The sequence below is a fragment of the Ictalurus furcatus genome, chromosome 6, assembly GCF_023375685.1.
Source record: "Ictalurus furcatus strain D&B chromosome 6, Billie_1.0, whole genome shotgun sequence".
Taxonomy (NCBI): Eukaryota; Metazoa; Chordata; class Actinopteri; order Siluriformes; family Ictaluridae; genus Ictalurus; species Ictalurus furcatus.
In genome coordinates, this window is record NC_071260.1 from 1,774,349 (window position 1) to 1,789,593 (window position 15,245).

Here is a 15,245-nt window from a genome sequence, read left to right on the forward strand (position 1 = left end):
CACGCACATAGCCAATCCACAAAATCGTATGCATATGAAAACAGAACAGGTGAAATACATGATGCGTAGAATTGACTTTATTGTAAATGTGGTGCTGAATATGATGTGAAGTGAAATACAGAAGAAATATCTATGAAACAGTAATATTGTGTACATTAAGAGTTCTTAGAGTCATGCATAACGCAATACAACTGGATTCAAATGTAGAAACCTTAAAGAACAACTCCAGTCGTGTGTGTGTTGATCAGGAATGAGAATTTCTCTCTCTCTCTCTCTCTATAGCGATGAAAAATAAATCCAAACGTATTATAAAGAAGTCCAAGGGCAGCCTCTAAACACCGCCAATAAACATTTAAAATACGTAACTCAAACTCGTTACTCTAACGGTAACACAGTCGGGGTTAAAAACCAACCGAGAGAACGTCGCGAACATCGACTGCTTATTTAACCTTCCTACCCGCTTATTTACATCATATTTTCTAACGAACTTAAGCAGTTCTGTTTTTTCAAAGAAGTGCCGATAGCTGATTAATAAAATGTTGCTTGAGTATAAAATTATACAAATAACACTATGATAACCTTTCAAAACGCTCACCGAAACAAACTCGGAGCAGTGTTTTTGTTTAAAAGTCACCGTATGTCCACATTAATAAGCGATTACATGTGGGCTTGGCCTGTCCAGCGTTATTTATTTATTTATTATTAGTTCAGATGTGAAAAGTGAGTAGCTGCACAGCTTCAAAAGCTAACTAGTTAAACGCAAGCGCACCAACCGGTGTAGAACTCGGCTTCGTCCTAGCTTCCTTCTCGGATTAGATTGGAAAAGCGAAGCGAACTAGCCTAATTCGAATGTCAGTTGTTGGTGAAATTTAAAACTTAATTATAATGAAAGGAAACATAGGGATTTTTGTCCATAATAAAATCTCTCACACACCCACTAGACGTATTGGACAGAGTTAGAGAATGGGGACGGGGGGAGTACTAATAATAAAGCTGGTGTTTTCCTTTAATGCTTCTTCTTCTTTTCCTCCAAAGTATAAAATGAACCAAACTCCATGTATTGACTCTTACTGAAAAGGCACTGTGTGTGTGTGTGTGTGTGAGAGAGAGAGAGAGAGACTATCTGTTATAGGCTCGCTCCTTTTTAGGCCTCTCGAGGGTTTTGTCCATAGTCTTCTCGTTGTCTCCTCTGCACTTCGGACAGTACCACTTTCCCTTGGGCTTGTGGTGGAGATCGACACAGGAGAAGTGGAACCACTCGATGGGGCACTTGTCGTTATCGCAGCAGATCATCTCTCCGTAGGAGACCTGCTCGCACAGGCAGTACGTGGGCTCGTTCGGGTCGATGGGAAGGTCGGTCGGAGACGCCTCTCTCTCTTGCTTCGCTTTTGACCTCTTTTTCTTTTTCGTCGACGACGTCGATGACGTCCTGGCCTTCTTCTCTTTCGGGGTGACGACGCTCACAGTGTCGTCGCTGTGCTCCAAACCGTAATTGTTGTTGTCCCGGTTTTCCGATCCGCTCTTTTGCCGCCGTGAGCGTTTCCCGCTCACTTTATCACACGACCCTGGCGTCTCCTCCCGCTTTCTTTCGGCCCCCGTTTTGGCCAGAGACATCAGTGGCGTGGGCAGCGGCGTCACGTTTACCGGCGTCACGGCAGGGGAAGCGATGCTCCCGACGGACACGGTGCTCTCCGGAGAACTCTGAGAAGCCTGGAAAAGCTCCACCTGCCACTCGAACTGACGAGTGCGGTTCTCCACAAGCTCCACCATCTGCCCCGCGATCTGGAGCTTCTCGTCTCCAAGCTCTTGGGTACGGATCAGAGAGCGCTGGATGTGCTGGAGGAGACGCCGCCTCTGGACCGGATCAGATTCCTGCTTGTGCTTCTCATAAACGTCAGTCAGCTCCCTCAGGATCTCTGCAAACGGGCCGATACAACAAATTACGTTCTGTGAGACAGAAGCGGGACAAATCGTACCCCCTATACATGAAGGGCAAAAAAAGATCTATCAAACTATCAAATGACTCAAAAATTTACAGTTTTCATGTTTTTAAGCTCGGGTGTGTGACCTGTTTTTTTTTTTTTTTTTTTTTTAAAAGAGAAATGTAAATAAAAATGTTTTATAAAAACAAATTGCATGTCATCTCTAAACTTTAGAGACATTAGAGAACAAACAGCTAGTTAACTTAATAATCCACTTTTTCAACGTATTCTACCTTAAAAAAACGACTGTTATGTTCTTATATCTCACAAAACGTCACAATACGCATTTTCGTGCTTTTATGTTTATAATTTATATATACAACTTTTGTTAAATTTTTAACACAATAAAAACTTAGCTAGCTGCTAGCATAGCTAGACAGTAATGAATACGAGCTTTCTAATAGCCAACTATAATATTTAACGTTTTGCTAATGCTACAGCTAATACGCGTTAGCTTGTTAGCATTCTTTTCCTCAGTAATAACGAAGAAAAAGCAGAGTTTAGATGTGCGCGTGGCAATTACAACTTGTTGCTATGACGACGAATAACGGCCATACAAATGAATTATAAGCTAGCGAGATAGACTTCTGAAGAATGTTAGCTCGGTTTTGCGCTAACTTCTACCAACTAAAACTAAAACTTTTAACTTGTAATTTGAACATACTTCCAAAATAATCGCATGGAAAATACACGTATATGTAGATTTACTTTGAGAGAACATTAAACCTAGCTAATTCGCTAGGTTTAAAATAATGATTTATTTAGCTAGCACAGAAAGATTGATCCGCTTAGCATGCTAATTATGGACATGCTAACCAAGCTAATAACGTCAGTGCGAAAAAAAACCGTGATGTTTACTAGTGCAACTACGAATTATATAAACGATAGAATTAATTTTGATAAGTGTAAATTTGTTTAAATAACGTTAACGCATTTTCTCCAACATTAACGGTTAATAATAATAATAATAATAATAATAATAATAAACAATAACGTTAACCATGATTTAGCTACAATATAAATATACTATAATTAGAACAAAACAGTTATATTAAATTGTAAAAGGTTTATTCCCCCCCTCTAACATGCAGGGCATTACCTAATCTGTTTTTGTTTATTTTCAGGGGTTTTGTTTATTTGCAGCTTAGCAGCTGCTTCGGGGGAAAACATGACCACGTGGTTAGATCCGAGAACTCTATAAAGGTGTAATGTTCTATGTTAATAAACCAACCTTGATATTTCGCGTCTATTTCCCTCATTACAGAAACATATCTCTGTAGGTCCAGAGGTAACGACTCCACCAGCTCCAGGTATTCCTCCACGTAATTGGAGAGCACATGCACCGACTCTCCGTTTGCAGCAGGGTTTAGCATGCTGATCTCACTTTCTTTATTTCTTTCTTTCTTTTCTGCATTTACTTCCTCAGTCCAGAGTCAATTCGGAGACTGTAATGTGCTGCTCCACGTCTCCGACTTCTGCTCAACAGTAAAAGTTCCCTGTCCTGGGTTGTTTTCCTGCAGAGCCGCTGCTTGTGTTGTTTTCACGCTGCTGGGAGAACCGATTCATCAACGAACCGAATCTTTTAAACGACTCTTACAGGTGAGTCGATCGCGGGAGTCGATTCTTTAAAGTATTCCCATCTAATCGATTTTACATTTATTTTAAAAGTGCATACACTTTCAGAAATAAAGGTATCAAACTAAGTTACTTCTTTTGCATCTTTAATATGTATGTTTTTAGAAAAATATAAGAAATCACCCCTTCATTTCACTTTAGACCAGTGGTCACCAACCCTGTTCCTGGAGAGCTACCTACCTTCCGGTTTTAGTTGAAGAAGATCTTTAGAACTTCTCAGGAACTTCTTCAGGCTTCTAATGAATATATGGTCAAGTTGGCATGATTATGGTTGGAGCTAAAATCTTCAGGAAGGTAGGTAGATCTCCAGGAGCAGGGTTGGTGACCACTACTTTAGACCATCACTCTAATTCATCATTATCCTGATTTCTGTTATTCTTAATCCAGCATGTCTCTGGTACATCGCTACACAGTTATATAAAATATAGCTGCAAGCAGCGATTAAGGGAGCCAAGCACTTTGTTTTGTACTTTTGTTCGTGTATTTAATGTCATTTGTAGTTAAATGGTTTTTTCCCCCCCATTTGTAATTTTATGTTTTTAGGTATCATCTTTGGATATCTTCGTTGTGATTTGGAGATTTTCGCTGTGTCCGCACAATGACAATAAAAACTGAATCCCTGAACCCTAAATCAGACGGTTAAAAAAAATCACAATTAAGTTCATTGCAGTTCCTCAAGGTACATTTTGCTAATGTCAAAACGGAAATGGATCTAAGTTTGGTTTAAGAGCCTGGAGTATTTTATTTGTACTTTCTTAATGTATATAATACAGTAAATACATTTCATATTTGATCCTTAGTTATGTCAGGTTATCTGCGCTATCTCTTCTGTCCTCAAGAGGTCGCTGTCGCTATGATAATGACATTTAAGGATTTTGTGTGTGTGTGTGTGTGTGTGTGTGTGTGTGTGTGTTGTGTGAGTCCTAAACGTCCTAAACAGCAGAGTCTCCAGTGTTTAATTAACTCCTACGGTGTTTCATAAGTGTTTAATTACTCATCTGGTGTCTGTGTGAAATTTGTCACACCTAATGTCTCTTAAACTTTTAATGAAACCCTTGTGCTTAAAGCAGTGATGTACTGTAGAGACACACACTCTGATTGGATATGTGTTTAGTTGAACTACTTTTAGAAACTCTCTTCCAAAGGCATTTCGGGTAAAAACAACAACAACAAAACAGGATCCGATGGAGTAAATAATCCATTTTGTTCGCGTTCATTAAACCGAGGAGAGTATTTGAGTCACTGTTGATGACGTGTGAAAAATATCAGCTCAAATAGGGATCAGATCTAGTGGGTGTGTCACTCTGTATATGTAATCACCTGACCACGACTGTCACTGATTGGCTGCAGGAATCTATTGCAGGTAGCTATTAGCATTCAGTTAGTTATTGTCAGGCTAGCTAACATTTGAGAGATTAAGGGTGTGTCTCAATCAGCTCCCTAGTTCAGTAGTCAGCTCACTGATCAGGGAGTCGGCCATTTTGTGTTCTGTCTCAATCGCAAAATCCTTCAAGTGCACTAGAAGGTTCTCTCCCTAAAAAAATCCCACAATGCACTGCAAAAACCACGGAGCATCCACCCTTACTGGAAATGGCATCATGTTTTCTGAAGCCTCTCAGCTCGAAAACAAAATGGCGGACGAGCTCTCAGCCAACTTCGTCTATAAACGTAATTAGCGTGTTATCGTTGTTGTGGCTCTCAAATGATTACTTACGTTAGCGATAGCGATTTTTAACGTTCTTTGACGTCCTGTACAGCCGTGAAAAAATAAGTACACCCCATGGAAATGGTTGCTGTTTGTTTTTACCTATTTGGACAAGCAAACATTTGATACGACTCACACGTGTGATTAAGCAGAAACAAATTTATATGACGTATAATGTTAAAGAGATTCCGGTCCTGCCTGTTGTTGATAAATGCCAGTGGTGACTTTTTTTACAATGCGAAAAACGTAGTCATGTCGCCGGAAATAGAGTCATAAGTGTCCCAAAGTGTAGTGAGCCAGGGTCTTTACCAAATCTCGTGTACACCATATACTGATTCAGGCACTATAGGAGACAGGGAGCTGATTGAGACATATAATTTAATATAATATAATAAGTTAGCCTTAGCGAAGCCTCAGTTCTGCTACGTTCCTTTGGTTCCTTGTTGAAAGAGGCACTAAAATGAGGCGTCTTTTGTGAAGAGTTCTTCTATTCTTAGGTATATCACTCTTACTAGAGTTTAGTTACCTCAGTCTTTTAAGTTCTACTAAACGTGAGAAGGTGAATTATGTCTCGTGTTCACCTGCATAATCACACGCATTCATGGCGTGTAAATTGGAAACGATATCAAATCCGAGCTGACACTGATCCAGCGCTTCTTCAGGCCAGACCTCATCATCGCCTCAGTATCTGTGCATCCCTGATTAGCCTGTGAGGATGATTAAACCTATTTATACTGCTGTAATAAAAGATGAATCATTACAGTCATAATGACTGCAATTATTTATCATTTGAAAGCCTTCAACGTGGGCGAGGTTCCTCATTAACTAACAATGTCATGCACCAGGTTTGTGTATTAGAAATAAACAGTTAATGCCTCAGTCAGGAATCAGGGTTTAATGTTCAGATCAGTGTTTAGGATCAAGACAACACCAAAGCACAAGTTACAGGGTTGAGTTACTCATGGAATGTTCCAAATATTTCATAGGGGTGAATGTAAACCTGTAACGGGGTTGAGTTACTCGTGGAATGTTCCAAATATTTCACAGGGGTGAATGTAATCCTGTAACGGGGTTGAGTTACTCGTGGAATGTTCCAAATATTTCACAGGGGTGAATGTAATCCTGTAACGGGGTTGAGTTACTTGTGGAATGTTCCAAATATTTCACAGGGGTGAATGTAATCCTGTAACGGGGTTGAGTTACTCGTGGAATGTTCCAAATATTTCACAGGGGTGAATGTAATCCTGTAACGGGGTTGAGTTACTCGTGGAATGTTCCAAATATTTCACAGGGGTGAATGTAATCCTGTAACGGGGTTGAGTTACTCGTGGAATGTTCCAAATATTTCACAGGGGTGAATGTAATCCTGTAACGGGGTTGAGTTACTCGTGGAATGTTCCAAATATTTCACAGGGGTGAATGTAATCCTGTAACGGGGTTGAGTTAAGCGTGGAATGTTCCAAATATTTCACAGGGGTGAATGTAATCCTGTAACGGGGTTGAGTTACTCGTGGAATGTTCCAAATATTTCACAGGGGTGAATGTAATCCTGTAACGGGGTTGAGTTACTCGTGGAATGTTCCAAATATTTCACAGGGGTGAATGTAATCCTGTAACGGGGTTGAGTTACTCGTGGAATGTTCCAAATATTTCACAGGGGTGAATGTAATCCTGTAACGGGGTTGAGTTACTCGTGGAATGTTCCAAATATTTCACAGGGGTGAATGTAATCCTGTAACGGGGTTGAGTTACTCGTGGAATGTTCCAAATATTTCACAGGGGTGAATGTAATCCTGTAACGGGGTTGAGTTACTTGTGGAATGTTCCAAATATTTCACAGGGGTGAATGTAATCCTGTAACGGGGTTGAGTTACTTGTGGAATGTTCCAAATATTTCACAGGGGTGAATGTGAACATGTAACGGGGTTGAGTTAAGCGTGGAATGTTCCAAATATTTCACAGGGGTGAATGTAAACCTGTAACTTTGTTGAATTAAGCGTGGAATGTTCCAAATATTTCACAGGGGTGAATGTAAACCTGTAACAGCGTTGAGTTACGTAATGTTGAGTTCCACATTTAGGTGACTTTTTTAAAAATATTTTCACACGTTCATTCTTCACGTTTCACAGGATCTTTCACATGTAGGGCAGGCGGTTTTAGCGCTATATGTGGGGAAAACTGGTTGACACGTGACGTGAAGGGATCAATTTAACACTGAATATTTTTAATGTGTTGCAGCTTCGTGAAGGTGTCCATTTTGAAAAGTGCTATATAAATAAAACTGAATTGGAGACGTGACGAGGAACACGTGTAATCACGGTTCTGTGACTTTTCTGTAAAGAGTTTCTGTACATATTGAAGAATATACATTTACTGTATAAAATAAGAAGTTTTGTGAGAGATCTCTGTGAGAAAATTTAAATGCAGTGGTGTTGAAGTGGAGTGTAATGGAAGCGTACACACACACACACACACACACACACACACACACACATCTTTTATACACGTCTCTCATTTAACACCACCTTTTACGCCTTTCGTTGTCAATGCACAATTCAGAGCTGAGTAAATTAGGCCAGTTTCCACATTAACACTGAGAGCCGTGTGTGTGTGTGTGTGTGTGTGTGTAGGCTGTGTAACTCCAGTTCAGACTCTGTTAGGAGTACACAGTGGTGTGTGAGAGCTTTGTGAAATGGTGATATATTTTGTCTCTGTGCATGAGGTGGGCGTCTGCTGCCACGCTGTCTCCCTGTGCGTCACAGACCTGCTGTAAGAGTACAGCAGTGTGTGTGTGTGAGTGTGTGTGTGTGTGTGTGTGAGTGTGTGAGTGAGTAAAAGGTGTGTTTTCATGACCAGATCATTCAGAGCACCCGGGTCATATCTGATACTCATTAACACCGCTCTAAAAACACGGTGTGGTGTTTATTGTTTAGTCCTCACACGTCTCTCCTCCGTTTTCCAGGTTTTTAAAAATATATTTATTTCATCTGTGCCGATAATTAAAGACAGTTTAACCCTTTGAACTCCCAGGATCTGTTAAATGGTCCAGACTTGTATTCCTTTGTTATTTCCTGTTATTCTCACTGTAGATACTGAATAATTCATACTGTAGTTAATGATAAACATGTGTTAATAGCCGACTGCTTTTTTTCCACCAGCACACGTTTTTTCCCCCACAGTTTTCATGTAGCCATATGTCCTTTCCTTCCTTCCTTATGTCCTGTCCTTTCCTTCCTTCCTTCCTTATGTCCTTTCCTTCCTTCCTTATGTCCTTTCCTTCCTTCCTTATGTCCTTTCCTTCCTTCCTTATGTCCTTTCCTTCCTTCCTTATGTCCTTTCCTTCCTTCCTTCCTTCCTTATGTCCTTTCCTTCCTTATGTCCTTTCCTTCCTTCCTTATGTCCTTTCCTTCCTTCCTTCCTTCCTTCCTTCCTTCCTTATGTCCTTTCCTTCCTTCCTTATGTCCTTTCCTTCCTTCCTTCCTTATGTCCTTTCCTTCCTTCCTTATGTCCTTTCCTTCCTTCCTTATGTCCTTTCCTTCCTTCCTTCCTTCCTTATGTCCTTTCCTTCCTTCCTTATGTCCTTTCCTTCCTTCCTTCCTTCCTTATGTCCTTTCCTTCCTTCCTTCCTTCCTTATGTCCTTTCCTTCCTTCCTTCCTTCCTTCCTTATGTCCTTTCCTTCCTTCCTTATGTCCTTTCCTTCCTTCCTTCCTTCCTTATGTCCTTTCCTTCCTTCCTTATGTCCTTTCCTTCCTTCCTTATGTCCTTTCCTTCCTTCCTTCCTTCCTTATGTCCTTTCCTTCCTTATGTCCTTTCCTTCCTTCCTTATGTCCTTTCCTTCCTTCCTTCCTTCCTTCCTTCCTTCCTTCCTTATGTCCTTTCCTTCCTTCTGTCCTTTCCTTCCTTCCTTATGTCCTTTCCTTCCTTCCTTCCTTCCTTATGTCCTTTCCTTCCTTCCTTATGTCCTTTCCTTCCTTCCTTCCTTCCTTCTGTCCTTTCCTTCCTTCCTTATGTCCTTTCCTTCCTTCCTTCCTTCCTTATGTCCTTTCCTTCCTTCCTTATGTCCTTTCCTTCCTTCCTTCCTTCCTTATGTCCTTTCCTTCCTTATGTCCTTTCCTTCCTTCTGTCCTTTCCTTCCTTCCTTCTGTCCTTTCCTTCCTTCCTTATGTCCTTTCCTTCCTTATGTCCTTTCCTTCCTTATGTCCTTTCCTTCCTTATGTCCTTTCCTTCCTTCTGTCCTTTCCTTCCTTCCTTATGTCCTTTCCTTCCTTCCTTCCTTCCTTATGTCCTTTCCTTCCTTCCTTATGTCCTTTCCTTCCTTCCTTCCTTCCTTATGTCCTTTCCTTCCTTCCTTATGTCCTTTCCTTCCTTCCTTCCTTCCTTCCTTATGTCCTTTCCTTCCTTATGTCCTTTCCTTCCTTCTGTCCTTTCCTTCCTTCCTTATGTCCTTTCCTTCCTTCCTTCCTTCCTTCCTTCCTTCCTTATGTCCTTTCCTTCCTTATGTCCTTTCCTTCCTTATGTCCTTTCCTTCCTTCTGTCCTTTCCTTCCTTCCTTATGTCCTTTCCTTCCTTCCTTCCTTCCTTATGTCCTTTCCTTCCTTCCTTCCTTCCTTATGTCCTTTCCTTCCTTCTGTCCTTTCCTTCCTTCCTTATGTCCTTTCCTTCCTTCCTTCCTTCCTTATGTCCTTTCCTTCCTTCCTTATATCCTTTCCTTCCTTCCTTCCTTCCTTATGTCCTTTCCTTCCTTCCTTCCTTCCTTATGTCCTTTACTTCCTTCCTTCCTTACATCCTTTCTTCCTTCCTTATGTCCTTTCCTTCCTTCCTTCCTTCCTTATGTCCTTTCCTTCCTTCCTTCTGTCCTTTCCTTCCTTCCTTCCTTACATCCTTCCTTCCTTCCTTATGTCCTTTCCTTCCTTCCTTCCTTCCTTATGTCCTTCCTTCCTTCCTTCCTTATGTCCTTTCCTTCCTTCCTTCCTTCCTTCCTTATGTCCTTTCCTTTCTTCCTTCTTTACATCCTTTCCTTCCTTCCTTATGTCCTTTCCTTCCATCCTTCCTTCCTTATGTCCTTTCCTTCCATCCTTCCTTCCTTATGTCCTTTCCTTCCTTCCTTCCTTCCTTACATCCTTCCTTCCTTCCTTATGTCCTTTTCTTCCTTCCTTCCTTGCTTCCTTATGTTCTTTCCTTCCTTCCTTATGTCATTTCCTTCCTTATGTCCTTTCCTTCCTTCCTTATGTCCTTTCCTTCCTTCCTTATGTCCTTTCCTTCCTTCCTTATGTCCTTTCCTTCCTTCCTTATGTCCTTTCCTTCCTTATGTCCTTTCCTTTCTTCCTTCCTTATGTCCTTTCCTTCCTTATGTCCTTTCCTTCCTTATGTCCTTTCCTTCCTTCCTTCCTTATGTCCTTTCCTTCCTTCCTTCCTTATGTCCTTTCCTTCCTTCCTTCCTTATGTCCTTTCCTTCCTTCCTTCCTTATGTCCTTTCCTTCCTTCCTTCCTTATGTCCTTTCCTTCCTTCCTTCCTTATGTCCTTTCCTTCCTTATGTCCTTTCCTTTCTTCCTTCCTTATGTCCTTTCCTTCCATCCTTCCTTCCTTATGTCCTTTCCTTCCTTCCTTCCTTCCTTCCTTACATCCTTCCTTCCTTCCTTATGTCCTTTTCTTCCTTCCTTCCTTGCTTCCTTATGTCCTTTCCTTCCTTCCTTATGTCCTTTCCTTCCTTATGTCCTTTCCTTCCTTGTGTCCTTTCCTTTCTTCCTTCCTTATGTCCTTTCCTTCCTTGTGTCCTTTCCTTTCTTCCTTCCTTACATCCTTTCTTCCTTCCTTACGTCCTTTCCTTCCTTCTCTTCATCTTTCTTCCTTCCTTCCTTTCTTTGTGCAGCTGATCCAAAAAGATTTTAACTTTCATTTTTATAGATGACAGTCGACATCGTCAGCTTTACAGAAGTCTGAGTAATATCAGCGTGTTTGCTCTTTGACCCTCAGTGTGGAGTGCAGTGAGAAGACTACAGATGTATGCAGATGGAGATGGAGGATGTTTCCCCGCAGGTGGCATTAACTCAGACTCTGAGCTCCGTCTCTTCACTATAATTCCTCGTGAGATGATGCTCACATCTCGTCACGCTGCCTGATGTGTGCTTCTTACAGAGAGAGAGAGAGAGAGAGAGAGAGAGAGAGAGAGAGAGGGAGGGAGGGTCTGTCCCGACCCTTAAGGTACTTCACTGGAAAGCTGGAAATGTCAGGAGTGTGTGACGGATGTGTTTAAGTGCGTCAATGAGAGCTGAATAAGTGCTGATGGTTATGTACGACCTGATGATCTGTCTGATGCTCAGCCACATGAAGAGCCCTCTGAGGAGAGTTAATCAAGAGTGACATGATTAATACACACACGCACACACACGCACACACACACACACAGCTCTGTGGAATACATATGGTGAAATGGGAGAAATACAGTCCCCTCCGAAACTATTGGAACAACAAGGCCAATTTATTTATTTATTATTTTGCTTTAGACTGAAGACATCTGGGTTTGAGATCAAAAGATGAATATGAGAAGAGAGTTTAGAATTTCATTTTGTATCAGATCACCCAATCTGTAGGTGAGCAAAAATACTGGAACATGTGACAGACAGGTGTTTCTTGTTACCCAGGTGTGTCCTGTTTCCTACTCTGGGCTTTAGCCTTCAGTTTCACCTGTGAAGACTGCGTTTGTTGTTAAAAAGGATAAACCAACATGAAGACCAGAGAGCTGTGTATGGAAGAAAAGTGGAGAATCATTCATAGGCATTTCACAAACATTGGGCGTAGCCAATATAGTGATTTGGAACGTCCTGAAGAAGAATGACCACCGGTGTACTAACAAGCAGACACGGAACAGGTTGGCCAAGGAAAACAACAGCAGCTGATGACAAACATTGTGAGAGCTGTGAAGGAAAATCCCAAAATAACAATCACTGACATCACCAACAGCCTCCACAGGGCAGGGTGAAGGTATCACAATCCACCGTTCGAAGAAGACTTCGAGAGCAGGAAATATAGAGGACACACAACAAGATGTAAACCACTCATCAGCAGAAAGAATCAGAAAACCAGACTGGAATTCACAAAGAAATACAGAGATGATCCACAAAAGTTCTGGAACCAAGATGAACCTCTACCAAAGTGATGGAAAGACCAAAGTGTGGAGAAAGAAAGGATCTGCTCATGATCCAGAACATACAAGCTCATCTGTGAAACATGGTGGAGGTAGTGTCATGGCTTGGGCTTGCATGGCCGCTTCTGGAACATTCTCACTGATCTTTATTGATGATGAACTCATGATGGTAGCAGAAGAATGAATTCTGAAGTTTACAGAGAAATGCATCAAATGAATCAGGAGGAACTTCATCATGCAGCAAGACAACGATCCAAAACACACTTCCACCTCAACACAGGACTTCATCAGGGGGGAAAGTGGAAGGTTTTAGACTGGACGAGTCAATCACCAGACCTTCACCCAACTGATCAGCACCTCACCTCCTGAAGAGGAGACTGAAGGGAGAACCCCCCTAGAACAAACAACTACTGAAAGAAGCTGCAGGAGAAACCTGGAGAAGCTTCACAGAAGAAGAATCCAGCAGTTTGGTGTCAGTTGGTTTGATGCAGTTGTTACAAGCAAGGGATACGCAACCAAATATCAAGTCTTATTTACTTTAAGAGTATCTGTTCCTATACTTTTGCTCATGTAAAAATTGGGTGGTCTGATACAAAAGGTTCTATGTTTTATATCGTTTAACATGTCTAGATGTAAAAACCAGGAAAAGTATTTACACACAGGCTTCCTCTATTCACTTCCACTCGTACAGACAACAATCGGCAGCTTTACAGAAATCCGGATGTAGATGTAGATCCAGAGGTGAAGGAAAAACTCCCTGAGATGACATGATGAAGAAACCTTGAGAGAACCCAGACTCAAAAGGGAATGTTTTAAACGTGATCACCGATCTCCTACACTCATCGGTGACGTGTCACAGCTTTCCATGGACTTGAATCATAACCATGGACAAGAAAAATAACGCTTGACTCTGGTGAGAAAAATAACGCAAGGTGACTCTGGTGAGAATACAGCTAGTACAAAGCTAAGTATTAACTGGAGCAGGCTGGAGGCTATACGTTTTGGCTTATTGAAACTAAAAAAAAGATGCTGGACAGGCCACACCCACAACAGACAACAGTAACGGTTGCTACGGTAACTCAGAGCCTCCATTATGATAAACTATGTTTGTGTTGTGCTTGTATTATTTCACTGCATGGATACTTTTATTTTAGTGCTGCTCTTTTCAAGAAACCATCACACACACAGCCTCATGTTCAAATAAACATGGGAATGTGTGTGCGAGTGTGTGTGTGTGTGCGCGAGTGTGTGTGTGTGCGCGTGCGCGTGTGCACACAGCAGCGTGAGGTGACATGGATGCGCGTCATTGCCTGAGAATACGGCAGCGCTGATGTCAGCAACGTACAGTGTGTGTGTGTGTGTGTGTGTGTGTGTGTGTGTAACACAAGGCATACAGCCATTTCACATCCCCACACTGTATCTACTCTGTAACAGTCTGTATGACTGTGTAATGTTCACTGAGAATTATATTTATTCCCTCAGACGAACTGAATCACGTTTACAGTTACATTTCTGCACTATAATACACTACACACTCTATCCCTCTATCATTTTTCTTTCTTTCTTTACTTCCTCATTTTATTTCCTTCCGTCCTTCTTTTCCTCTGCCTTTCCTTCCTTTCTGTCTTTTCTTTCCTTCCTTCATTCATTCCCTCTGTCTTTCCTTCCTTCTTTTCTTTCCTTCCTTCCTTCATCCTTCCTTTCCTTTCCTTCCTTCCTTCCTTCCTTCCTTCTTTCCTTCTTTTCCTCTGCCTTTCCTTCCTTTCTGTCTTTTCTTTCCTTCCTTCCTTCATTCCCTCTGACTTTCTTTCCTTCCATCCGTCTTCCCTTACTTCTTTTCTTAATTCCTTCCCTCCACCTTTCCTTCCTTCCTTCATCCGTTCCTTTCTTCCTTTGTTCCCTCCTTTCATCCCTTCATCCTTCCCTCCTTCATCCTTCTTTTCTTTCTTTCTGCAGCTTATCCAAAAAGGAAATAATTTAAAAATTAAATAATAGATAGTGCAGAGAAACCATTTCTGACAAGACACACACACCTTCGCTCCGTCTTTCCGTTGTTCCATCGTTCCTACAGGGTTAGGGTGTGGTAATACAGTGAAGGTACTGATCTCTCAGGGTTAGGGTGAGGGCTGAAATAATGTCTCCAGACAGGTGGATGATTCAGTGATGGATGTCGATTCGTCTCAGACGAGTAGGATGTGAAATGCTCTTCCACCAAATGCACAAATCAATAGCAGTCTATCAAACATCCTGATTTCCAACAACATGAAGTCAAACCCTGAGTTTAACATCACGAAGAACGAGTACGTTAATGTAAACCCGCGCTACTGTCAGAACTGCTGCTTATAGAGAATTAATCACCTTCTGACCAATCAGAACCCAGAATTCGAGATTACTGTGGTGTTTACGGTAGCGTAACTGTAAATAATTTTCATCGTAAGGTTAAACTATGTGAGAAGCGGAGACAAAGACGCGCCCCCTAGTGGACAGAGCTTTTTAATTCGACGGCTACACAAACGCAAGCTCGTCTGTAAGGAATATCATCAGCCTGAGATGTTCGAGAGAAATACGGGACGCTCGAAACGCTGTGTGTTTACAGATATCAATCTGATTCTGTATCAGCGTTTGAGGTCGACGTAGGTGGTATTTCCGTGCGAGTGTAAAACATTTTACCACATGGGCCAAACCCGAAACTGTTCACCGCCCACGTCCGCTGTATGAAACGCACACGCACTATTAACACTGAATACTCACAGGACCTGTTGTTTTTTCATAGCCTG

At 41.6% G+C, this 15,245-nt stretch overlaps 1 protein-coding gene across 1 annotated transcript; it reads right to left on the reverse strand.

Annotated features, from left to right (window-relative positions):
• Window positions 1-59: 59 nt before the first annotated feature.
• On the reverse strand, window positions 60-3,355 carry LOC128608459 (inhibitor of growth protein 1). Its single transcript, XM_053626174.1, has 2 exons — window positions 3,214-3,355; window positions 60-1,916 (listed from the first exon to the last, which is right to left on the reverse strand). The coding sequence occupies exons 1-2, from the start codon at window positions 3,353-3,355 to the stop codon at window positions 1,120-1,122; spliced, it is 939 nt and encodes a 312-aa protein (XP_053482149.1). The 3' UTR covers window positions 60-1,119.
• Window positions 3,356-15,245: the final 11,890 nt, after the last annotated feature.

Bases quoted from the DNA above. Each gene is read 5' to 3' on its own strand.
- LOC128608459 (XM_053626174.1), bottom strand. From the start codon at position 3,355: ATGCTAAACCCTGCTGCAAACGGAGAGTCGGTGCATGTGCTCTCCAAT. The intron at 1,917-3,213 runs GTTGGTTTATTA...GCCCGTTTGCAG, and splicing joins AATAGACGCGAAATATCAAG to AGATCCTGAGGGAGCTGACT.